The sequence below is a fragment of the Styela clava genome, chromosome 5, assembly GCF_964204865.1.
Source record: "Styela clava chromosome 5, kaStyClav1.hap1.2, whole genome shotgun sequence".
Taxonomy (NCBI): Eukaryota; Metazoa; Chordata; class Ascidiacea; order Stolidobranchia; family Styelidae; genus Styela; species Styela clava.
In genome coordinates, this window is record NC_135254.1 from 17,282,742 (window position 1) to 17,307,169 (window position 24,428).

General features: G+C 36.4%; 5 protein-coding genes across 5 annotated transcripts; 3 read left to right on the forward strand and 2 right to left on the reverse strand.

The window, feature by feature from the left end:
* The first annotated feature begins 417 nt into the window (after positions 1-417).
* On the forward strand, positions 418-5,399 carry LOC120344458 (kynureninase-like). The gene is made up of 9 exons (XM_039413687.2): positions 418-712; positions 824-921; positions 1,359-1,472; positions 1,903-2,094; positions 2,697-2,852; positions 3,178-3,349; positions 3,958-4,108; positions 4,578-4,719; positions 5,070-5,399. The coding sequence occupies exons 1-9, from the start codon at positions 526-528 to the stop codon at positions 5,235-5,237; spliced, it is 1,380 nt and encodes a 459-aa protein (XP_039269621.2). The 5' UTR covers positions 418-525; the 3' UTR covers positions 5,238-5,399.
* A 1,061-nt stretch (positions 5,400-6,460) lies between these two features.
* On the forward strand, positions 6,461-10,185 carry LOC144422687 (uncharacterized). The gene has a single exon (XM_078112394.1). It carries the CDS (start codon positions 7,512-7,514, stop codon positions 8,421-8,423), a length of 912 nt encoding a protein of 303 aa, XP_077968520.1. The 5' UTR covers positions 6,461-7,511; the 3' UTR covers positions 8,424-10,185.
* On the forward strand, positions 9,488-10,003 carry LOC120344786 (E3 ubiquitin ligase TRAF3IP2-like). Its single transcript, XM_039414095.2, has one exon. The coding sequence runs from the start codon at positions 9,488-9,490 to the stop codon at positions 10,001-10,003; it is 516 nt and encodes a 171-aa protein (XP_039270029.2).
* Positions 10,186-10,597: 412 nt separating the features above from the next.
* LOC120344135 (palmitoyltransferase ZDHHC12-B-like) lies at positions 10,598-16,986 on the reverse strand. The gene is made up of 6 exons (XM_039413222.2): positions 16,730-16,986; positions 15,223-15,365; positions 13,892-14,101; positions 12,986-13,152; positions 11,939-12,112; positions 10,598-11,501 (listed from the first exon to the last, which is right to left on the reverse strand). The coding sequence occupies exons 1-6, from the start codon at positions 16,842-16,844 to the stop codon at positions 11,276-11,278; spliced, it is 1,035 nt and encodes a 344-aa protein (XP_039269156.2). The 5' UTR covers positions 16,845-16,986; the 3' UTR covers positions 10,598-11,275.
* A 9-nt stretch (positions 16,987-16,995) lies between these two features.
* LOC120344136 (uncharacterized) lies at positions 16,996-23,764 on the reverse strand. The gene is made up of 5 exons (XM_078112395.1): positions 23,498-23,764; positions 18,338-19,586; positions 18,133-18,243; positions 17,838-18,042; positions 16,996-17,764 (listed from the first exon to the last, which is right to left on the reverse strand). The coding sequence occupies exons 2-5, from the start codon at positions 18,488-18,490 to the stop codon at positions 17,703-17,705; spliced, it is 531 nt and encodes a 176-aa protein (XP_077968521.1). The 5' UTR covers positions 18,491-19,586; positions 23,498-23,764; the 3' UTR covers positions 16,996-17,702.
* Positions 23,765-24,428: the final 664 nt, after the last annotated feature.

Below are 24,428 nucleotides of genomic sequence, written 5' to 3' on the forward strand. Positions count from 1 at the left end.
ATAGAATATCGCGAAATAGGTCACCGAGGCCTTATTATTTACGATATATATATATAATTCGACGAAGCAGTGAAAGAATCGAAAATGCAATGACCTAGATCAGACGAAGCGAGGTAGATGAAGCTCAGGAATTATACAATTGAACAATTATGTTGAAATAAAGCGTACCGCTTACCGAAATGCTAAGCTCAGGAATTATACAATTGAACAATTATGTTGAAATAAAGCGTACCGCTTACCGAAATGCTATGCGGAAATCTACGTGAAATTGAGTTGTAGGGGAGGTGGTGTATTAGTTGAAGTATTTAGAGGAATATCTCAATATAACTACTTTGGAGATTAATAATCACTGTCGATTCAAAACCCCATTCAACTCACAACAATGTTTTTCATCATTGTTTTTCGTGTAAGCCCTCATATATTTGCATTTTCATTTAGTCTGTATAATTAATTTGTAGTTTTATCAGCAATAAATATCAACTGTAAATACAGAAACGATTAGAAATCAGTATATTTATTATATAAATGGCATCGTGCATATTTGATGACGACCTGAAAGGCAAAAATGAAAAGCTCGAACTCGAACGAATATCTAACGAGGCGGATATGTCGATAACAAGTGAAAATTTCAGCAAATTTCTTGACGAAAAACATCCTCTCTCGTTTTTAAGGGAAGAGTTCATATTTCCATTAATTAAATACAACGAAAATGGTGAGCATTTTATTATGAAACATTGTGTAGAATGTAGATTATGCTTGTACTCTACCGATTTATTATGAATCATCTAAGCATGTATATTAATGCTATGAATGTAACTTACAGCCGATTCTTCTCTTGTAAACGTAGACGAAAAATGCATTTATATGTGTGGTAATTCACTGGGACTCCAGCCAAAGAGAACCGTTGAGTTGTCACAGCAGGTAATCATTTACGGGCATAATCTCTAAGCTAAAAACCTATATAAGTAAGAAGTACCACAGGTAGAAGCTAATAATGATCCAACGAGCTGGTCAACAAGTAATTTACAAAGCAACATGACATTATGTACATAAGATACACGCAATTGTGTATTGTATTTAACGAGTTTTGTATTGTAGTTTATTAACTATACCCACACATCTACCAGATATATTTAAGGATTTAGCGTAGATGAAAAACCGACCTGAAACTATATACATACAGAACATTTTATTTTGCAATTGCTTTTGACCATTTTTAGTATTGAGGGAAATCAGCTTTGTCTCACATCAGATATTTATAATATATAATGCCACTTAAACTACATTCTTTGTATTACGAATACAAAATTACCGTTGTATTCCTCGTGAAAATAGTAATTACTTCATTTACGACATAGGTACTTGACATGATGGCTCAAGATGAAATCTTGTCGGGGGAGAAATGCTATACCAAGCCTGATCCAGACATGATGTCACAAATGGCAAAAATAGTTGGCGCTAATGTCGACGAGGTGATACTTTTTTGAATAAGATTAATTAGAATGGTATTGATTATTCTGAAATTTCAAGCAAAGCAAAATAGGAAAAAAACAATTGACAGAAGATCTTATTTACAAAAAAGTGATCCGGAAGTCATCCGCATAACGATGATGAAACTATAATATCAATTGCCGTTTGCCGTAATGCAAATATTTATCTTACTAGCAAATTTTCAAACCTGAACCTTCGGTCGTATTGCAAGCTTTCATTTTGTGGATTCCGGAAATTATCATAGCGCGAGCATTTGCATTTTAGTCACTTATCAAGCCTTGATAAATTTTAGTTTCACAAAGTTTTCGTGTGGGAGAAAGAGCCTGAACAAAAACATACACAATATGGACTATCTACCAATATGAATTACTATATAAAATAACAATACATTAAGTTCCCTTTTATGTATAGATCGCTGTTATGAATGGACTAACAGTAAATCTCCACTTGCTATTGGTGTCATTTTATCGACCAACTGCGAAACGACACAAGATTTTAATTGAAAGCAAAGCATTTCCATCAGATCACTACATGGCAGAATCTCAGATTCAATACCATGGATTTGATCCAAAAACTAGTTTGATAACATTGGAGCCTCGACCAGTGAGTTTTTTTTTCTTTTGTGCTTGCTTGATGGTGATACCATACAAATATTTTCATTACAAAGTCTAGTATTTTTACCAACCATATTTGACGTGCTCATTGGGCCATAGTTTTTAATATAATATGAAGCCTGTATGTTCATATTTTGTGACAAGATGGCATTTAGTGGAAACTGGATTAATTTTCAATATGTACCCTATAAAGCAGTGGTTCTCAAACCCCCCCCCCCCCCCCCAAAAAATTTTTTTGTCAACGTCACAATTGTGGGGTGCGTCTCACCGTTTGAGAACCACTGCTATAAAGTAACGTAACAAATCAAGCAACATAATGGTCACCATGAATAGATGCAAGACGTTTTAAACAAGCCAATACAAAGTTCGTCTTTTGTTTGTACGATGGACATTCGTCTCTGAAAAATCGCTTTTCTCTTCGAATACTGGACCAATTGCTTTGAAATTTTCAGTGGTTAATGATAAAAATTTTCTCCAGAAATCTATTACTTCCTTTTTCGCTATGACGTCACCAAAATTATGTGACTCTATGTTTCCATATATTTGAGCATAGCTTTCTTGTAATTGAATGAGTTTATTCCTCTTGCATAGGAAGAAGATACTCTTAGGCCTGAAGATATTATTGACTATATTGAAAAGGAGGGGGAATCTATCGCCGTGATTTTATTCCCAGGTGTTCAATATTACACTGGACAATTATTCGATATGGAATCCATTACAAATGCTGGTCACGCCAAAGGATGCTGGGTAAGTCATTATTTTTCTCATATTTTTATACGGCGTAATTTTTGCGACAAACATTGCCCTATGGCCTATACAAGAAGAATCCACTGAGACGCAAGAGGCTACTATAATTTCTAAAGATCGCAATCTGTACGGTTCGTAGCCTTGTTCGGAACAAAAGGCACCAGTAAGTCGTCGTATAAAATTCTTTGGACTGGCTAGACTCGTGCTACAGTGTTGTATTTTTTCGAAAGCGTGCTGGTATACTTGCGTATTGTGGTATTACAATGTCTGACATAATCTAATGCTGTTGTTGTCGCTATATCAAAATCTCGCCTTCTATTTTCAGGTTGGTTTTGACTTGGCGCATGCTGTGGGAAATGTTGAAATTCACTTACATAACTGGAATGTCGATTTTGCAGCATGGTGTACATACAAATATCTCAATTCTGGCCCCGGTTGTATCGCAGGAGCATTTGTTCACGAAAAACACAAAAACAATAATTTCCCTAAATTTATGGGTAAGTAATTTGTTTATTTTAAATAAGATAGCATTTGCATAGATGTATATATACGCTGACTGACACATGATTCCATTGATACTTATAAGTAGTATTTATTCAATTATGTATTTAAAAATAAAGCTTTAGTATAACAAAGAGTCATAAACACTATTAAAAAAAATGTGGGCAAAAACAAAATTTAAGACGCAAAAGAAAGAGCAGTTCTGTAAATGCTAGTGATGATAAATACGGCTGAATCAAATTAAATGCCGGAATAAAAGATAAAAGTTTATCGCGTCAATTGATTTCCTAAATAATAAATTACCGTGATCCCGTAGTGTGCGTACCAGTTTAGTGTTAGGCTATAATTTTATCCCGATTTTCCTTATCTTATTTCTCTTACGAGTTCGGGGACTGTCTGTGTTAGCCAAGTGAATATACCCCTGCTCATAGGTTTCAGTCCCTTTACACAACTTGATGTAAAGTAGGCGAACAAAATTAGTTACCTCCATATTGGTACACTTCTGTAGCACCGATTTTACTATGCCAGTAACTGTGAACATATTTACTAATTTACGAACAGATTAGTGTGTACAAGATCTAAATTGAGAAAATTAACTATACAGGACCTTATCAGGGAGCGAATTCTACTGTAATAAGTGATTACGAAATATCGTCTCCCTGTCCCCTAATGATGGCAAGTGTGAGAGCAAGTATGGAAGTTTTTGCGAAAACTACAATTAAGAAACTACGAAATAAAAGCTTTTTCTTAACGGGGTAGGTGCTGCGTCGACTCTATAAGCGTTGATGCTCATGGCAACATCCTCATATTGCATACCAATTGCGTAACTACATTGTAAACTGTACTGGTATCTCCCCCTAAACTTTGCATAAATTATGCCATTGACCGCCATACTATTTTAATGTTGAAATTTGAAGAAAAAAAATTGGAAGTGAAAAAAATTTAAAATCAATCATGAATCGGTGAGATTCGATTAGAGTTTCTGCACGTTCTTTTTCAATAAATATTATGAACAGCATTTTTTTGGTATTATTAGAATTACAAGGACTAAAGATTCTGAAGTACATTACCGATTACATTTCAGTTATCATTTGAAAACTTCAAGTTTATAATATATACATGGTCTACAATGCATTTTGAATATCTGGTATTTAAAATATGTCCGTATGCTAAATGCTTGACTAAAGTAAATGATGTGACTAAATGCTACATTTTCCATGACAGGCTTCTAAAATATCTGATACAACATTTTTTTCCAATGTCAAACAAAGAATTAAACCTACCAACCGTATCCATAATCACGCCAGATAACTTCCAAGAACATGGCGCACAACTCTCATTAGTTTTTTCTGTTCCATTAATCGAGGTTTGTGGTTTTACTATTTATTTATAAAAAAAAATTTTAAGGAATATATATATATATATATATATAAGTTTACATAACTTTAACTAGATTCTATGGAATGTTTTCATTCCATCGACTGTATATTGTCGAAAGAGTAAGCGAAATCAAATTTACCTTTCTCCGTGGCAGCAACTCGTTAATACATCGATAATGTAGGCTGTACTCCTAATTGTATATGAGGTCAGAACATCAAGTATGTCCCACAGTTCGTTTTTAACTTCGTATATATATACGTCTATTTTAATTATGGATACATAATACTCATAGTTTATGACGTGGTATGTGGTTAATTTTGATACCTATTTTCATAGATTCACAAAGAAATGACGAAACGAGGAGTCGTGTGTGATGTCAGGAAACCCAACGTTATTAGGATCGCTCCTACTCCTCTTTATTGCACATTTCACGATGTATTTCGATTTGTGGAGGTTTTGAGAGAGTCATTTCAAGCAGCTTCGAGCATTATAATTCGAAAATAAAAATTTTAATTCGATTGTTTATTTTTTTCTTTCGTACCACCCATTCCTGCCTGGGCCCTAACTAACGACTACTTTTTATGAATTAATGAAATTAATGCTAACTATAATTAATTACCGGTAATGAAAACACTGATCACGAATAAATAGTCACTTAATACCACAGTCGCATACACACCACATAATTTGCTGGTAGTCAACGATGAGGTACTGAAAACTTGGGCATTAAGAGCTGACTAATGATTGATTGTTTGCTTTTTTTTCAAATCGTCTCCTGTTATGTCAAAAGAAGGATACGATATGATTTTACATATTTATCCCGGGGAAAGAGAAAGCCGATGAGACAGCCCAGCCATATGGCGAACCACGCCCGGTTGCCATTCCATGTCGGGTATGGGATTAGTTAGTTATTTGTTTTTTGGAAGCATGGACTTGGATGGTGGAGGAAGCAAACCTGCGACCCACGCAGATTAATCAGAGGTGCGGTGGTGAGCGTATTCCTTTTAACGCTTAGCAAGATGCGCCACGCCGCCGAGCAATCATTTAACAATTGAACAGCCTCGACTCTCCTATCGTTACTTCGGGGAAGGTCTTTCATCAATCTTAACCTAATGCTTTGAGCTATATTTACGACTCATTGTGTGCAGGTTGTCTAGTCAGTGATCAGAGCGTTGGATCTATGTTGGCTTCGCAGGTCAAAAATAACTCATTAACTTGGTTTGACAAGAGACATGGTTCGCAATATGATTTTTAATTTTATCCAAATCCTCTGTCTCGCCATAAATATGTAAATCGTTTCCCATGACACCTCGGTCAAGATGTAATTAATTGGGAAGGCCATGACGAGAAAAATTGACTCGAACCCGAGATACCCCAGTCTTTTCAAAAATAGTAGCATCGTAAATATATACTACTACGTAGCACACCAAACGTATTAGTGACTCGTCATACATAGCTTTGTTCGGAGTGAAAAGATACAAGAAAGGAATTCAGCACTTTTGGTCGTTGGTACGTAGAAATCTAAAAAATAAATCGATTTTATTACCCACTCCCAACGACTCCCAACATACCGCCCACTCCCAAGATCTAAAAATGACAATCAGTCGTTGATGACAATGTAGCAAAATATTATGTGAGGTTAAAGGTCGGAGAAGCATTAGGTTCGAGAAAATTTCCAACCTGTTCAAGTTCCCTAAAATCAAATTAGTGCTAGCCTATATCCTTGCATTTTTGGACAGGTTAAGGTACGGTATGATGAGATAAATCCTTTAATTTAGTAATTTAAGTGTAATGTGGTATTGGTAGTAGGTACGAAAAAATTGTTGCACATTAAAATTAGGCGACATATCAGACTACCCGCAGCTGTTTTTTTCATCGTACCGTAACGTGCGGTACCTGTAAGTAAAATTTTTCAATTCCAAATATTAATTTTATTTTGACTTCATAATCAGCATAACACAAGATCAAATAATTGATAAAAACAAATAAATGAAAACTGATCAGGAAATCACGAAAGAAAGTACAACCTTCAGTAAGGCAGGCAGAGATCCACATATTTAGCCTATTTCTTGTGGTGCAAAAACATTGTACATTAAAACAAATACTAAAAATTGAATGAATACATTGAGAAACATACAATATTTGAACTACAAACTGCAGAAAAGGCCAGAGCCAAAAGAAATGGTAGACGTGTTAATATTAGGTACGGTAACGTACCGTATATTTTATTACTTGTGAATGTATGAGGTATTGGAAAATTATGAATCTCCTCCATGCAGCCATTGGTGTAGGTCTGTAGGTGGGCGGTGCCCCACCACCGATAAGCACTGTTTTGTTATTACTCCTCCATAAGCACTGTCTTGTTATTACTCTCGCCGGCATCGGCGTCGAGAGAGGCCGAAACGAAAAGAGTCCGCTAGTTTTCTAGAGATTTTAGTTTCCGGGTCTATTTTGTTTAATTATGTTCATCTTGCTATTTTTTTTGTTACCCTCTCGGGCTCTGTTTTATGCTGTTTTGTTCCATTTGCAACGTTTTGCGCAACAGAAAGACAGTGCAAAATGATGGGGAGAAAATACCACGAAGCAGAATATTGCCTTGTTTTCTCCTGTTTTCCATTAGCTTCACACTTAGCCGTGTTTTAAGTAAGTATTGAGACTGATTAAGATTTTGGTTACTATTACACAACACAGTTACAGCATTACAATTAGGTCTACGACCGATTTATAGTTACTGAACCAGCAAGTTGTTCATGATTTGTTAGTTGACTCAACAGGGAAATGGATTCCGATGAAGAGCGGGGAGAATCTGTGTTGGAAATGGCATTTAGCTTGATTAAAAATGGATTTGGTGGTTCGTACCAGAGAACAAATCCTAAACGCATTCACGCCCAAGATTTGATCATGCCTAATGCCTCAGGATGTAGTCCTATAAGCAACTCGGAAACCTTACCAAAAGACGAACTTGTTGCTCGAACAACAGGGAGTACTTCGTTAAATGGAAATACTGTAATTTCTCAGCAGGAATCTAATTCTAGTATGCCTTTCGCTAGGCATGTTGCTGAAAATGTTTACAATATGCCTACATCACCTTATATGCAAGAAATGATGCCTTACGATAGGCATGTTGCTGAAAATGTTTACAATATGCCCACATTACCTTATATGAAAGAGATGATGGGATACAATGGAGAAGTGTCTCTTGAAGACAACAATGCACAACTCATGAATAACAAGTTAACTTCTGTTTTTCTAACATATGGCGACGAAGCATCTATACCATCGGTTATTGAGATTTATAAGTTTCTGAAACAAAACCTAGTTGAACCTCACGTAGACTTTATGGAGCAATCTATCAGGAACTGCAACAAAAATGTTTGGGCTAACGATAGAATAAGAGAATCTTCATTTATTATTGTCTGTGTTAATGCAAACTACAATCAAATAGTTAATAAGTGCATGGCGACAGCTGACAATGATGATGCTAGTTATGCAGCTTATACCTTTAATGCACTTCAATCCATGTTTATCCACAATGGTTGTTTGAATTACAAAGTCATACCAGTTTTGATTGATGGTGCAGTATTTAGTAGCTTGCCACTGTGTTTTCAAAGTACAGATGTCTATAGATGGCCTGACAAAAGGGTTGAATTACTGGACAGAATTTTCAAAAACTTTTCTAAACATATTTAATCATCAGGGTGATCCAAGATAATTTCACCCATAAATTTCTTGACTACTTTTGAATTACAGAAATGAGACAAAATTTAATCTAACACTTCAACTTCTATATGATTGTACCCTAAAGTTTCAACCTATTACACTTTGCACTAATATTCTGTTCTTTCTAGAGTATGTATGACAATATATATCTTTTTCATGAAACTTTAGAGCTGAGTTTGGTCATGTGGTGGTATTAAGTAAAATAAGCTAAAACCAAACAGTGATGTCACAATGAGCATGTACATTTTCTATAACATAAGCATAGAGCGATGCCTAGAGGCCTGTTTTACAGTAAGCCATGGCCCATGGTACAAACTGCCAAATTTAACATGGTTTGTTAAATCGTAGATGATTTGTAAAGTGAAAAGTAAAATCAGTTTTGCACATAGTATTGTGGCCCCCATCCAACTGATCATTTGGGAACTGCTGATCTTTGATGGTCTGTAAATGAGGTTTTCTTCATCTTGGATACATTTATTTTTTTAGATTTGGCAAGGCATTATTCACAATCCTTCATTCTGGTTTGTGTAATATGGTGTTAATGCATAGATAGTAATAAATAGATATGGCCAGCTCAATATCAATGTGATTTTACATCAATATAGTTGTTCTTCTGTTGCAATATATAAGTCCTGTATCAAATGTTTCATAGAAGATATATATCCTAGTGATTGCATGTACCATGAAATACCTATTCAACTGTTTCCTTAATGTAATGAAATTCCAATCAGCTTTCTAAATATTAATTTTGCCTTCCAAAGAATTGTGATATACCATATCTAAAATTTGAACAATTTCTTCATAACTGTAGCTTTTTATCTATAATGCTCATATGTCACCATAATGCTCAGATACTTAGTTCCAAGATCCTTTCATTCGAGGTGACCAAAAACCAAATATGTTGCATTTCTATAATCGTAATAAGTTTCCAGTCTTTTTTTCTTCAAAGTTGTGCTTCACCTGTTTTTGGTGCTTATTAATCTATTCATATCATGTATTTGTTTTAGTTTTTTAAGTAATAGGTGTGATTAATTATGCCATCACTATTTCTCACTTACGGTCCACATGATGAGAGGACCGTAGAAAAGGTAAAAGAAATTCACGACTATCTCCGTACCGAACAGTCTATCCATTGCCATGTTGACTACAAAGACTTGAGAACCAGAAGCATGAACGTCAACATGTGGATAAATGACAATTTGGGGCGAGACTTTGTGTTGGTGGGCATTGGTAAAGGTTATACAGAATACACATGTAGCTATCTAAGCACAGATGATACTGATGACCCAAATAGAAGTTATAATGGGTCAATATTTGACAGACTGCAGTCGGAAATTATTCATAATGGTTGTTGGAATAAACGCTATATTCCTATATTATTGGACGGTGCTACAGATGATGATCTTCCAAGTATTTTGCGAACTACAACATTGTATCATTGGCCGAAAGACCAGCAAAAGCTACTGGACAGATTATTAGGAAGACAAGAATTTAAACCGCCTCTCAGAGGATCAAGGCCTATAGCCGTTGTCAAGTCTGTTCTCGGTTAATCTAATGTAGCATATCGCTGATTGTGATTTCTACTAGTATTCGCTTCCTTTGACAATATTCATATGAAGAATTTGTTTTAACTCAGCCCACTGTCTTTATTCTATTTGTGCGAATTGCTTCAAACCAATGTGTTATATCCTATGTACTTATACATCTGCTAAAATATATATAAATCAAGTAACTTGCGTCAAACATTTTCAGAAACTGAACAGAACAGGAGCCATCTTTTGGTCTCGGTTGCAAAGTTGCACATGTTTTATTTTTGATTATAGGTAGTGTGCCTTATTTCCATGGCTCGGCAGTGTGGCAGATCATGCTAAGTAAGCATTGGGAATACGTTCACTACCGCACCTCTGATACTCTACGTGATTAATCACATGTGAGAGAGAGAGACGATTGTGGTCTACGAGTTTGTCCACCATAGTTCTGGCTATCAGAGTTTTGCCATACGATTAAGAAGCCACCTTCCCTTTCCCCCGGAAAACAATGTGAAACCTAGTTTGCCTCACAAGTCTGCGTCTGCCTGAATTCTCAGTGACAAGCTAAATGGCTATTTAATAACCCACAGAAAAAAACTAACCTCTCTAGGAGACTTGGGCAACTTTAACACTTCCAACCACAGATAAATAAATATTATGATATTAAGTGCTTCATTGGAATATATCAAGGTGAAAAAAACCATTTAGACAATTTGAAATTTCACTGAAGACTAATCATTCAATATAAAAGTGAATGTAATTGTTTGAAGAAAATGGAATAATAGGCTTGGGTGAGTACCTCACCAGTAATGACGTTCTTTCACAGTGGCAAACAAATGGAAAAAACAAGATATATGAACATAAACCTGGACGAAAACAATTTGCCATATCAAATAGACTGATGCCTATTATTAATGCTATATATTCCGATTTAAAGCTAAATAATGACTTAAAATTTGCCCATAGTCCCAAGGTCTCGATCAGAATTACACCCCGTGGATGAAAAATCGTCAAATCGAATACAGAATTTGGGTATGTATAGTGTATGCTTAACATGGTTTGGTCCACATGTAAAGAAAATTGAGTAGCACTTATAAAAGATCAACATTTAGGGCGACTTGGCTCCGCTTTCAAAGCGGAATAAATGTCTGTTAATGTAATTGATACTTGAATGTTATTACATTCATTGAATAAAATTTTAATTTGTTTTTATAACAAAACCAAGGCAGAAGAATACGGTCCATACAAGAATAATCTTTTCGCTAAAATAGAAATAAATCTTGGGTTATAAAGCTACATTTGATTCCTGTTCCCTTTGTATTCATCCTTTCCATATGTGACTTCTTCCAATCTCACATCTTCATCATCATTTGTAGCGTGCTGTTGTTGTTCTTTGACATTTTTCTCGTAAATATTGAGCCAGTTGTAAGGTTTGCAGTAGCAAAAAAACACATATATATTGCGACAGATCCCAAGATGGAAGGGATTGTCAACTTGAATCTTTTGAAGATATGTAATTCTAGAAAATAGTCAAAAATATCTGGCATTATTGTGGTCAAGGTCAAGGGTGTAGCCAAGAAATTTCAAGCTACGAAAAATTGATATATATGATACAGAAAAATGCTTTTTATTTTTTTGACCATTGAAAAATTTAAGTCATTATTACAATAAGCCGTGGCCATGTTGGTGTAGCATTTATCACAGAGAAGTTAGCTGTGGCCTATTAACTATGATGGAGATTGGAGAAACTTCTTTCATAGACGCAATTCAATTTTTAATTTAACTGCCGTATTTTCGACAATACAGGACTCAAGTTTGTAACTGATTGTCGGGAGATTCTAATAAATAAAAATGTTAGTTCTATGCATACGTAAACATCAGATTTTACACTGTGCATGCTAAAAACTCAATTGACAAACATGAGGGAAGACTTGATATAACAGAGATTCATATTACCTGTGTCTGCTCATACTCTCCCACGTTGTGTGGTTTGAGAAAACCATGTAAGTGTGTATCGCACAAAGAGATCCAACGACAAACAAGAATATGGCTAATATTACATCAACCAATAATAAGAGTACATTGTTGTGAATCCATTCTTTGGAACTTGAAGAACTTTTATATCCAGTACTGAATAAATGAAATTGAACTTGAATCTTCATTCAACTAATGATTAAGCTATAATATTAACAATGCAATAATTTTATAAAAATCATATTCAAATTGTCACCAGAGCAATTCAATAAGACGGTTTTCCGCGAGCCCCTGGGGTCTGTGATGACAGCCCATAGGGTCCGCAACTATATGAAAAGAGTCTGATTGATCTTTAATGATTGATTTCAATCCAAAAGCCATTGCATCATAGCGGATGAATATCCATTGCTGTCCGAAACGACAATTAATTATACATGTGTGGGGCATTAGGCAAAGAGTTGGACCTACAAGTTTGCTTGTCACAAATTGCTCTGAGAATCGATAAATTGTGCAATGAAAAGCAACTTCATCCATCACATCAATTTGTTTGTGTTGTGATGTAAATGAAACATTATCCTTCCTCGTTGGTTAGGCGCAGAAATTGATACAGCATAGGATGAGGGTCCATCAAAAATAATGTTCACAAACAGGGGTCCGTGGAAACACCGGACTAGGATAACCTAATATTATCACATTAGTAAACCAGCATAGGAAGTGAGACCTGATATAGCTCTATTATACATAAAATATAAACAATGTATGAGTCTGATTATATCAAAGCATTATGATTTATGACAAAACCGTTCCAATATCAATTTTGTCACACAATATTCACTGTGATAAATTGCGTTATTTTAGAAGATCGGCCAAGCTTCTGTCCTCAAAAATTCAAAGAGTTTGTTGTAATAATACATTACAAAGTACTAAATATGTTACCGTGCCAGAGTTAGAACCAGTTGAGCACTGGGCATCGGAAATTCTCGCATGAAATGACAATGATACACAAAATGGAGAGTTAACAAGACTTACGTTGATATATAAATGCTCCATGAAATTAAGAGAAATTCATATGTTAAAAACACCCAAAACCATCTGTGATTTCTTTCTCCAACACAATTTGCCACCCACGGACAGTGGTGATCAAATTTTCTCACACAGTGTTTACATTCTCGACAATGACGTGCCCTCAATGGTCTCTGAATAGAAAAATGGTAATATATACTCAAAAACCTGCTTTCATGTAAGTTGCATATGTCAATCAATGAAGAAATTTGGTCAATATATACCAGATGAAAACACAAAGAGTATTCACTCTTGTATCCCTAGCAGAGAAAATGCTTGCAGAACTTGGAAATGAAAACAGTTCTCAAATTTCTCAGACAAAAAATACTATGGTACTGCGATTCATATAAAGAGTTCATATATTATTGTGAGTTAATGATCAAATTTACCTACATAATGAATCAACTTCATTAAGCAACCAAATAAGATAACTGAAATATTCTGATATCATTTCTGAGTATTCAAATGCGGAATCTATTATTTGCCTGACACATAGTCACTTTGGATACATGAAATTAATTTGCGTTTTTTGCACTACTTATTACCGGTAGGCTATATGACATATTTATACGCCTTTTGCACTGAACAAGGCTATGCTCAAGAAGTAACTGCGATAAAAAAGACTACTATAGTTTGAAATGTATTACACCCTGAATGAGGAGGTGGGCATGACATGGTAATCTGCAACACCATCACGGTCAAGTTTAAAGCTTAAACCACTAGGTCACCATGCCAACCAAGTATTATTGTTGCCTTTATCATTTTGATATTCACAAGAAGATTTTTCAAAAAACTATTCATTAGTTCAGGTTACTCCTAATAAAAACAACTTGATTACCTACTAATAAACCTGTTAAATAAACAACAACTAACTTCTAAACCACAAAATCCACATCTTTGATGGGGCTCCAAGTTGAAACGATTTTTATCAGTTTTTCTGTTTCTTGATTCCGGTTCATTATTTGGTAACATGCTTTGCTTTTCTTCTTCGGATGAAAAATTAGAGTTTTCGTGTTCCTGTCTGTGCGATCTCATTTCATATAATTCAACTTCATCATCACTATCATCCATCACAAGAGAGATCTGTAAAAGATTATGACAGAATATCTGTAAACCTAATAGTATAACAGTACTTTATATCAGTGTTTCTCAATGTGATTCCTTTGCCCATAAGAAAGGAGATTCAAGCTTGAATCTGGAACAAAGTTTGGAAGTTCAACTTGACAAGCTGATCGATACACGCAAGGATTAGTTTGGGCATTGACATTCGAGCATTTTTGCCCCCATGAGTGGGGGAGGCCAGGGTTACTGGCAAATGAACTGAAAGTACATAAAACAATTCAGGTAATTAATGAAAAATCACAAAAGAATATAGGTTGAGAGACACTGCTTTACGTTAAATAATACCACAAAGCGACTAAATTGGGCCATTCTCAAGATTATTAATATTAGAAGAATTGCGTGCATTCGAACAATTCACAGATTGCATATTTCTACCGACGCGAGAAATGGCAGCTGCATCCATCTAACCTTTGGCAATTTGTATGCTATATATCGAACCTGAGTTTTACAGGGCAAACAGAAGAATCTGTTTTGCAGTTACCGTAGGTTTTTATGCTATACAATTTTGTTAATGAGGCTTTGTCTGCTTTTATAAATAGTTATTAAAGAAACCTAATATCCACAATTCAATTCAGTCTCTGGCAGGTTTGTCACTGTATTTTCACATCATCACACACTATGTGATACGATATAAAAGAACCCACTTCTACCTAGAGGTCAATAACAGTATAAAGCCAAGTCTAGTAAAATGATAGATTTGAAAAGCACTTCAGCGATGGCCAAAAATTAAATGATTTACTATACTAATGGTCTTTCGAATATTTATATTTTGGGTCAAGTAAAAAATAGACATTCACAGAAATCATTGCAAATTTGTATGAATTGGATTTGGTAGTGCAGAATACCGTAGTTTTTTTTATAAACATTTTTTGATTGATTTTCTATTTTTTATAGTCAAAAGTTGAATGATGGCATAATTTTAAAATCCTAATATATCACAAATTTGTCATATTCTACATTTACAGCATCCATGAAGCCACTGTAATAGTCGAGCCCATTTTTTTCATAATCATTGAAATATCATATCAGACGGTTAAGACCATATGCAAACATCAAATGTCTTTTTTATTTGTTTACCATACCTCTCTCACGTCTGAGTCTGAACGTTTCACATACCCAGGGTCCATACATGATACAGTGAAATATAGAACTAATGATGCAAGAGTAACTGAACCAAATGCAATAGGAAGTGAATATGCACCGGAATCAATATGTGATCGTAGTACTGAAACATAAAAGCAATATGTTCACTAATTGAATCAAAGCATACTTAGTTAATCACAGCTGTTTCATGATGAAAATAAAGTGCTTTTATCACATCGATTCAATACAAATTTTACATTGGAATTTTTTAATGCCTATGGCGCTATACTTAGACAACAAAGAATGAAAACAGGCCCTATGATTTAATTTATAAATTCCCTTACGTTGCATTAAATGAAATGTAGAGGGACGCCAACAAATCTGATTGAATTAGCAATTATTTAACTTGACACATGATAAGTCGAGCATGAATAATTCAGGAAATCAATAGAAGGTGAAGCAAGGGTTAACTTGTCTTCCAGGGACATCAATCCTAAATAACTCCTAATGGTATGTTACAAACCATTTGAATTATTTATATACTATTTCTATTAAAAAAAAATTGAACCATTTTGACTCGTCCCTAATCCATATAAACTAAAACTTCTTCCTAGTTTAATTTAATGAAGTTTAAATTAAAAATCAATATGCTCTTACAAGTTACAACATATGGCTGAGGAAAGGAGTGCTTGTTAGTTACTATAGAATCAACAAAAAATATTTTTTGATAGCAATCTCAAACTTCCTTGAGAAACTAATTAACAAATTAGCATTATTAATCAAGTGAGACACAATAAATATGTTGGTCATCATTGCTGTAGTGCAGATTGGAGTGAAAAAACAGCAAAAACCTCCTGCATTTGGAATTCCGTAACCAAAAAAAACGTGACAAGAAGTGCCAGTATAAATAATTAAAAAGGTCAAAGTTATTATGCATCCTTGATAATTTCTTAGGGAATATACCGTCATTAAAAGTCACTATAACCATCACCAATATATTTGTCTTTTTCGTTAACAAATGTGACTGAGACAATAATATTGAGTTTTAACAGTCTTAAATGAATTTAGATGAAGAATTGATAACATTTTATGTTATTAAATGACAAAATGTTGAACGCAAGTTGTATTGAAAAATAAAATAAAAGTTTGTCTAATGCACAATATGTAAATCTGAAGCAAAGATATTACTCAACCATGAACCGATTTCGATGAATGGATTTTAGCAGTCAATGATTTAAAAAAAATATAATATATTATCACATTTATTGAAGCTTCATTCAATTATCCTTGAGATTATGAGTCATGTACACCCTGGAAGTGTCAACAAACAAAGTGCGGAGAAATGTAATTGCTGTCAATTCATCCCTGATACATACTGCTAAATAACATCAAAAAATATTTCCTTTATTGAACATATTCAAATGTTAACAAAACTTTTTGTTGTGTTTTGAACCATTAACACAAAAATTGGTAATCATTGATAAACCATAAACTGATAAAACTTACCAGTTTGTGTTCCCATGAGAGCAATCATAATAGCTAGGGTGAGAACAACATGTACGGTGCGTGAGATTACTTTTATGGTACTATTGCTTTTGCCTTTTTTGAGATTATCCGCCATGATACTGATTCAATTTTGATAGCAAACATCAGAATAAGACTCAGTAAATAAGAGCAAACCTCTCACAAGGCTCGCTAATAGTTTCCAGTGTCTTCCTAGCTACGAATATTTTATAATATTATCCACTAGTCTAATATATTAATCTAATTAGTCTGTTAGAAATAAAAACGATATCAGTACATAAAAAAATCTTAAAACTTCTATTTTATAAATCATTCATAAATAAAAGAATAGTCATACAGACATAAAAATTAGCTCTGTAGCAGGTTTTTAAATAATCCTATGTTTTGCCAAGTCACCTTAGTTAAATTAATTAAAGATTGGCAAATACATCAAATGATTGATGAGGATCAATTACAGAATGAGGAACAGCCAACAATTTACCAGACCACAATTTCAGAATTCGTGGTGTTCAGAACGTTAATCATGCATATAGGATAGGATTTACATATTTATCCCAGGGAGAAGAAAACCAATGAGGCGGCTTAACCATATGGCGAACCACGACCTCTCGTTCGGTTACCATTCCATGTGTCAGGTATGGGATTGGTTAAGCCTATTTGTTTTCGGAAGCAAGGACTCGATGGTGGAGAAAGCTGTAACCGACCAATGGTTACATGAACCACCCAGGAGTCCAGCAATCCTCTCGCACATCAGATACTCGCCCCAGGCAGCAGAAAAGTTTGACACCACTTGCTAGAAGCTTGATATCAATGTGATTTCACATCAGTATAGATAATCCCACATGCCGCGTATGGGTTTTCCAACCCGTGCTTCGCAACAGCCCTGTTCAGAATGGCCATTCGTTTGGATTTGGGTCGTGGGTATGCTCGCAATCATTTCGACTGAAATTCTCTTCTATTTGGTAAACCTTGGCCGGGCATACATTCCCCTTTCTTCGCACGGACATCTCCAGGTAACTGTAGATAAAAAATATTAATTAGAAATAACCTTTTCGTTGTACTAATTAATATGCGATTTACAATAACTCACCACTTCCGTTTAGACTAGTTCGAAGCACCGTATAAGAATACCCGTGCCTCTCATACAGCTTGGGGTGATTTCGTTGACTGAGGCCCCCTACCACCACAAAAGTAGCCTCTGCATTTTCACTGGATGGGTCTCTGGATCCAGACGCCTCTATGGATGACTCTACCACCCCGGAACATCCGGCATGAAATGCAAAGATTTCTTCTTTCTGTAAAATATAGCAACAAGTTGTCATATGTATTACTGGGTGCAACACAATGCTAAGCTCCATAAATAAGTAGGGAGAGAGCTTATTTACCATGGGTATCGGACTAATCTCTGAGCATTCAGAGTCGGAGTAATCAACAAGTCGTGGAATATCTGCCGGTGGGACTGCACAATTTGAAAAATCATTCCATTGACTTTCTACCTGCAAAAAAAACAAGATTATTAGAATTTTTCGACACAGAATCTTTTGTACCTAATTTTGTGTATCTGCCCAAATATTTCCAATTAAAAGTTACATCCTGACTTTTCAGCAATCTGGACATTTCTACTTCAGTTTTGTTGAAACATTTACGGTGAAACCACCGAACACAAATGTCGCAGATGAGGTCTTCTCGCTTGCTGGTGACAGTAGACTTGCATTCGCTGCAAACCTTCATTGAGTCCATCATCGTTTTAAGGTTGAAAATTGTTAATACTATCGAAACTGGCGTAAAATCGTAGATACAGAAATATTTCAAAGTTATCTAATCCGGAGATAGGGAGATGGAACACGCCGCTTTTATCTCCAAATTCACACCTCTGCTATCTGTGACTTATCTCGTGATACAAGTGCATACCGGTATACAGATATAGAAGATGCTAAAAAAAGAAGATTTCAGCTCGGCGGTGTGGTGCATTGTGCTACAAGTGCAGTTTTAAGTATTCTGTGGCGTCTGCAGCAAAATCATGACGGTATTTCCATACCTTGGCCGCTACAGCCAAACCTATGGCGACTGATTTTTAGGCTGCCACAAACCATTGACGAGCTGCCGTTACCGTGGCAGCAAATTTAAAACCAATGGCAGATAAAATTTTGCTTCTGTAACCACGGGAGGTGGGCCGTAAAGATAGGGTTGATTCTTATGGTAACAAATATTGGGTAAGTTGGATCGTTTTTCTTATGGATACAGTTTTGATGGATTTGGGGTAGGGTTTAAGTAGATATAATTCCGCATGATCCTTTGAAATATATATTATGGTATATTATTTTGTGAATATGCCGTTAATACTGATTACTGAATAGCGCTATATAACCATGACAAGAGCTGCCGCGGTTCGTATGTGGCAGGAGCTGCCATGAAGTGGTAAGAACTGTGCCTCTCGTGCTAAGCGTTAAAAATACGCTCGCCACCGCATCTATGATTACCCTTCGTTGGTTCGCAGGTTCGAATGCCGTGCGGGGATGATCACGTGCGAGAGGATTGCTGGACCCCTCGCCGCCGTAGGGTGGTTTACGTAGCCGCTGTCTGCTGGTCGGTTACGGTTTCCTCCACCATCAAGTCCATGCTTCCGAAAACAAATAACTGGCTAACTAATCTTATAAACGACCTGGACTGGTAACCCGACGAGAGGCCGTGGTTTGCCATATGATTATAAATATGTAAATCCTATCCTAGCTACAATTAAAAAATAAACCAAGTTTTGCCACTGGTCATCTGTCATCTTTTAGTGTTAATCTTAATCACATCCGCGCATACCGATTCTCACGGAGCTGACTTCGATGGGCTGACGGACAACTCGACTACACGGACAACTCACCAGAGACAACTCGACTACCTGGAGACCTGGTGAGTTGTCCGTCTTTTCGCATTTTCTACGATGGTGTTTTAGGTCTATAGAAATGCGTTTTTGATATTTTTAGTGCTCAAATGTCGAGAAAAATACATAAATATTCTCTAGAAAGCATTTTTATTTGTATAAGTGGCTTATTTTAATCATGTTGTATGAATACAAATACAGTGTACAGACGAAATTGGAGTAACGTTAGCGAAGTTAGACTGTTGACTTATAGGACTGTGTTCGTTTAATTTTATGAACTTTATTGGTATTAAATGTTTTGAATGAGCACATTTGAATATATTAAAACCTTTATACTTCACAGTAACACTTGAATATTTATGAATGTGAGCTTAGTAGTCTGTGGTTGCAGTAGTCTAAACTCGCCTACGGCAGTCGCCCGTCAACTCACCAGTCGAGCAAACGCTCTGCGACGTGACGTCATCGATGCTCGAGGTAAAGACAACTCGACTACCGAGCAACGAGAGTCAGACAACTCACTAGTCGAGCAATTGCTCTGCGATATAGATGCTCGAGGTAAAGACAACTCGACTACCGAGCAACCTCACTAGTCGAGCAATCGCTCTGCGATATCGATGCTCGAGGAGAAGACATTGCTTTGCAAAACGCAGACTCAATAGTTGCATAGCATTTACTTAGTGCCGACTGATATTAGTTGTAAGCCAACTCACCACGCCAAGGTTTCAGTCATAGAGTTGGAATTTCTTTCTGCAGAAGAAAACCAGGAACAGATAGGCACTGTCGCTGCGCCTGGCAAAGAAACTGGGCCGAAGAATGGATAAAAGATGTTTACTTTTTGTTACGAATAATGAATTTAATATGATATTTGAATACTAAACGTTATGGGGAAATTTAATGGATGGAAGGTTTTGTTTTCTTTTTCGTTACGAATATTGAATTTTATTTGAATACTAAACGTTATAGGAAATTTGCTGCTTTACATACTTACTCTTTGCAATACTGCGGCCCGTAGATCCTTGAACACCTCCGAAGAAGAGAGTCCACAGATAACTCTCCTTCCTTAAACTGTTCCCAAACATGTTGCACCCTCTCGTTGGCTTCCGCATACCTGCCGTTGACACGACCCACAACATTCTCTTCCAAAATATCCACAACGTCCGCCTCTATCCCTATACTTACCTCATACATTGTTAAGATTAAACTGTAAAAAGGCATATTTTTCCGAGTTATACTGTTGAAATGGCGGTGCCAACCTTCCAGATGATTATTGGTTCTTATTTCTACGTCGAATACTGACCAATCCTTAGGAGTCCAGACACTGTTGTATAACCATGTGTTTTGAAAATATTCGGCGAAGTTCTTGAGTATGCATCTTTTCTTTCAGTGATTTGAACCTGGACGTGATAAACATAGCAGGTATATAGCACAGCGCCATGACATGCTTTATCAGGTCTCTTGTCCCAGCGTCCCTAAAACAAAATAAAACATGTTAAAACAAAAGAAGTGGAAGAAGTACAAAGACATATATATAAATATGGTTAACCACTCACTTGTTGTATAGGCGAGCCAAATTAAACGATTCATTAACCACGGACGGAATATCTGGGAATGCGAATGCGACGTCGTCCTGTGTAATATATTAAGAATGTTAGTTTATTATAGTCTAGATAGGTCAACAAATAATCCATAAAAAATAGTCAACTTACCCTGGGTATTGGGCTGATTTCCGAGCATTCGGAATCAGAGTAGTCTACCAGCCGGCGACTAGGTTCCATCTGCTGGGATACAACAATCCGGTCGGAGTCATGATGGGTGTCCTGGGCCTGGTAGCAGTTCAGGCACTTCCACTCCAACGTTACGTCCTGTTTTTTAATAGCCTGTAAGGTTCCCTTGTCATTGCCACATCTGAATTATTAAAACATTTGCGATGAAACCAATTTCGACAGACGTCACAGATGAGTCCCTCCTGCTTCATGGAAACATTGTCGTCACATCTCTTGCCCATATTTGGAGTAGTCATCTTGAATTCTTGCGTAGTTTTTGTGGAGTTAATATATCGTTAGTCGTCCTCGTTTCAGTATAAAACTGTGATGGAAACGACCTCGGCTAATGAGTATTTACGTTTGTAAGGTGCCAGGCCGGCGATAATGAGGCTGTAAACTCGGCGATAACCGAGAAGTAATCTCGGCGCGCGGCATCATTATCACCGATCTTGCACTTTATCTAATCTCCGTGCATGGATATCACCAATCTGGCACTTGGCTCGCCTATACAACAAGTGAGTGGTTAACCATATTTATATATATGTCTTTGTACTTCTTCCACTTCTTTTGTTTTAACATGTTTTATTTTGTTTTAGGGACGCTGGGACAAGAGACCTGATAAAGCATGTCATGGCGCTGTGCTATATACCTGCTATCTTTATCACGTCCAGGTTCAAATCACTGAAAGAAAAGATGCATACTCAAGATCTCAAGAACTTCGCCGAATATTTTCAAAACACAAAACACATTATACAACAGTGTCTGGACTCCCAAGGATTGGTCAGTATTCGACGTAGAAATAAGAACCAACAATCATCTGGAAGGTTGGCACCGCCATTTCAACAGTATAACTCGGAAAAATATGCCTTTTTACAGTTTAATCTCAACAATGTACGAGGTAAGTATAGGGATAGAGGCGGACGTTGTGGATATTTTGGAAGAGAATGTTGTGGGTCGTGTCAACGGCAGGTATGCGGAAGCCAACGAGAGGGTGCAACATGTTTGGGAACAGTTTAAGGAAGGAGAGTTATCTGTGGACTCTCTTCTTCGGAGGTGTTCAAGGATCTACGGGCCGCAGTATTGCAAAGAGTAAGTATGTAAAGCAGCAAATTTCCCATAACGTTTAGTATTCAAATAAAATTCAATATTCGTAACGAAAAAGAAAACAAAACCTTCCATCCATTAAATTTCCCCATAACGTTTAGTATTCAAATATCATATTAAATTCATTAATCGTAACAAAAAGTAAACATCTTTTATCCATTCTTCGGCCCAGTTTCTTTGCCAGGCGCAGCGACAGTGCCTATCTGTTCCTGGTTTTCTTCTGCAAAAAGAAATTCCAACTCTATGACTGAAACCTTGCCGTGGTGAGTTGGCTTACAACTAATATCAGTCGGCACTAAGTAAATGCTATGCAACTATTGAGTCTGCGTTTTGCAAAGCAATGTCTTCTCCTCGAGCATCGATATCGCAGAGCGATTGCTCGACTAGTGAGGTTGCTCGGTAGTCGAGTTGTCTTTACCTCGAGCATCCATATCGCAGAGCGATTGCTCGACTAGTGAGTTGTCTGCCTCTCGTTGCTCGGTAGTCGAGTTGTCTTTACCTCGAGCATCGATGACGTTGCAGAGCGTTTGCTCGACTGGTGAGTTGACGGGCGACTGCCGTAGGCGAGTTTAGACTACTGCAACCACAGACTACTAAGCTCACATTCATAAATATTTAAGTGTTACTGTGAAGTATAAAGGTTTTAATATATTCAAATGTGCTCATTCAAAACATTTAATACCAATAAAGTTCATAAAATTAAACGAACATAGTCTAACTTGAACAGTCTAACTTCGCTAACGTTACTCCAATTTCGTCTGTAGACTGTATTTGTATTCATAAAACATGATTAAAATAAGCCACTTATACAAATAAAAATGCTTTCTAGAGAATATTTATGTATTTTTCTCGACATTTGAGCACTAAAAATATCAAAAACGCATTTCTATAGACCTAAAACACCATCGTAGAAAATGCGAAAAGACGGACAACTCACCAGGTCTCCAGGTAGTCGAGTTGTCTCTGGTGAGTTGTCCGTGTAGTCGAGTTGTCCGCCTCCCCTTCGATGACCGTACTGTCCTGTCTGCCTGTCCATACCAAAACAATTTTAATTGCTGTTGCTATTTTATTGATGATTGTGTTTTTTGGTTGACGAAATAATAACATCTCTCTCTTTCTCTCCCTTATGTCCGAAATAACTTCTTATCCCTTTTTAGATAATCTAGCAACCTATCGAAGCATTGCACAAAACTACACAAAAAAACCCGAACAGAAAAATACGATCGAAACTCGAAACCGAAATTGTGGGCTGGAGCAAAGTGTACATGAAACAACATGATAGGCAACTGTGACGTCACGCCATAAAACAACGGGCTTGTACTTTATGCTACGCTCCGATGCACATACTTCGCGCACTCTTACCCATTCCCCTTGGCCAATATGCATGTTCTCTACGTCTAGTCCCAAATTTGTGTGCGGTGCCAGCAAAACGGTTTTGCTCAGGTGAAAAGCTCGAGTTGGTAAACTAGCTGGAAAGAATCATGTTAGGCATCAGAGACGATCCTTTTATCAAAGATCTTTATAAACGCTATAGCGTGAAGATTTTTTTGAAACATTATGCAGATAATGACAAAGTTAAAAGTCAGTAGCCTAATTCGAATGCCTGTAATCCAAATATGCTGGGAGATATAAATATTTAAGTACCCGTCGATTCCGAAATGTCAGAAGACTTGTATTCATTGATAAATAATGTACATCATTTTCTGTGGTTCTTGGAAAAAATGTCACTCGGTATTGATAATTCCAGCAGCTAAGCATGGCAAACGTTACCACCCTGACCTGATGAAGGTTAAAGAATGTTATTGATATGACATATAAATAAGTAAACAAGCCGGTAGGCGCCCATCGCGCAGGATCTCCGCTGATAGTTGAGGCCCGCACTCGAGCAACCGGTTGCCATCAATGGAAACTTGAAGATCTCTAACGGCGGCGCGATTAAAAT

Bases quoted from the DNA above. Each gene is read 5' to 3' on its own strand.
- LOC120344458 (XM_039413687.2), top strand. From the start codon at position 526: ATGGCATCGTGCATATTTGATGACGACCTGAAAGGCAAAAATGAAAAG. The intron at 713-823 runs GTGAGCATTTTA...TGTAACTTACAG, and splicing joins AATTAAATACAACGAAAATG to CCGATTCTTCTCTTGTAAAC. The intron at 1,473-1,902 runs GTGATACTTTTT...TTTTATGTATAG, and splicing joins TTGGCGCTAATGTCGACGAG to ATCGCTGTTATGAATGGACT.
- LOC144422687 (XM_078112394.1), top strand. From the start codon at position 7,512: ATGGATTCCGATGAAGAGCGGGGAGAATCTGTGTTGGAAATGGCATTT.
- LOC120344786 (XM_039414095.2), top strand. From the start codon at position 9,488: ATGCCATCACTATTTCTCACTTACGGTCCACATGATGAGAGGACCGTA.
- LOC120344135 (XM_039413222.2), bottom strand. From the start codon at position 16,844: ATGGCGGATAATCTCAAAAAAGGCAAAAGCAATAGTACCATAAAAGTA. The intron at 14,102-15,222 runs GTATGGTAAACA...AATCTTTTACAG, and splicing joins CAGACTCAGACGTGAGAGAG to ATCTCTCTTGTGATGGATGA. The intron at 12,113-12,985 runs GTAAGTCTTGTT...TCATTTATTCAG, and splicing joins TGGAGCATTTATATATCAAC to TACTGGATATAAAAGTTCTT.
- LOC120344136 (XM_078112395.1), bottom strand. From the start codon at position 18,490: ATGATGGACTCAATGAAGGTTTGCAGCGAATGCAAGTCTACTGTCACC. The intron at 18,043-18,132 runs GTAAATAAGCTC...TATATTTTACAG, and splicing joins AGATTAGTCCGATACCCATG to AAAGAAGAAATCTTTGCATT. The intron at 17,765-17,837 runs GTGAGTTATTGT...TTTTATCTACAG, and splicing joins AACTAGTCTAAACGGAAGTG to TTACCTGGAGATGTCCGTGC.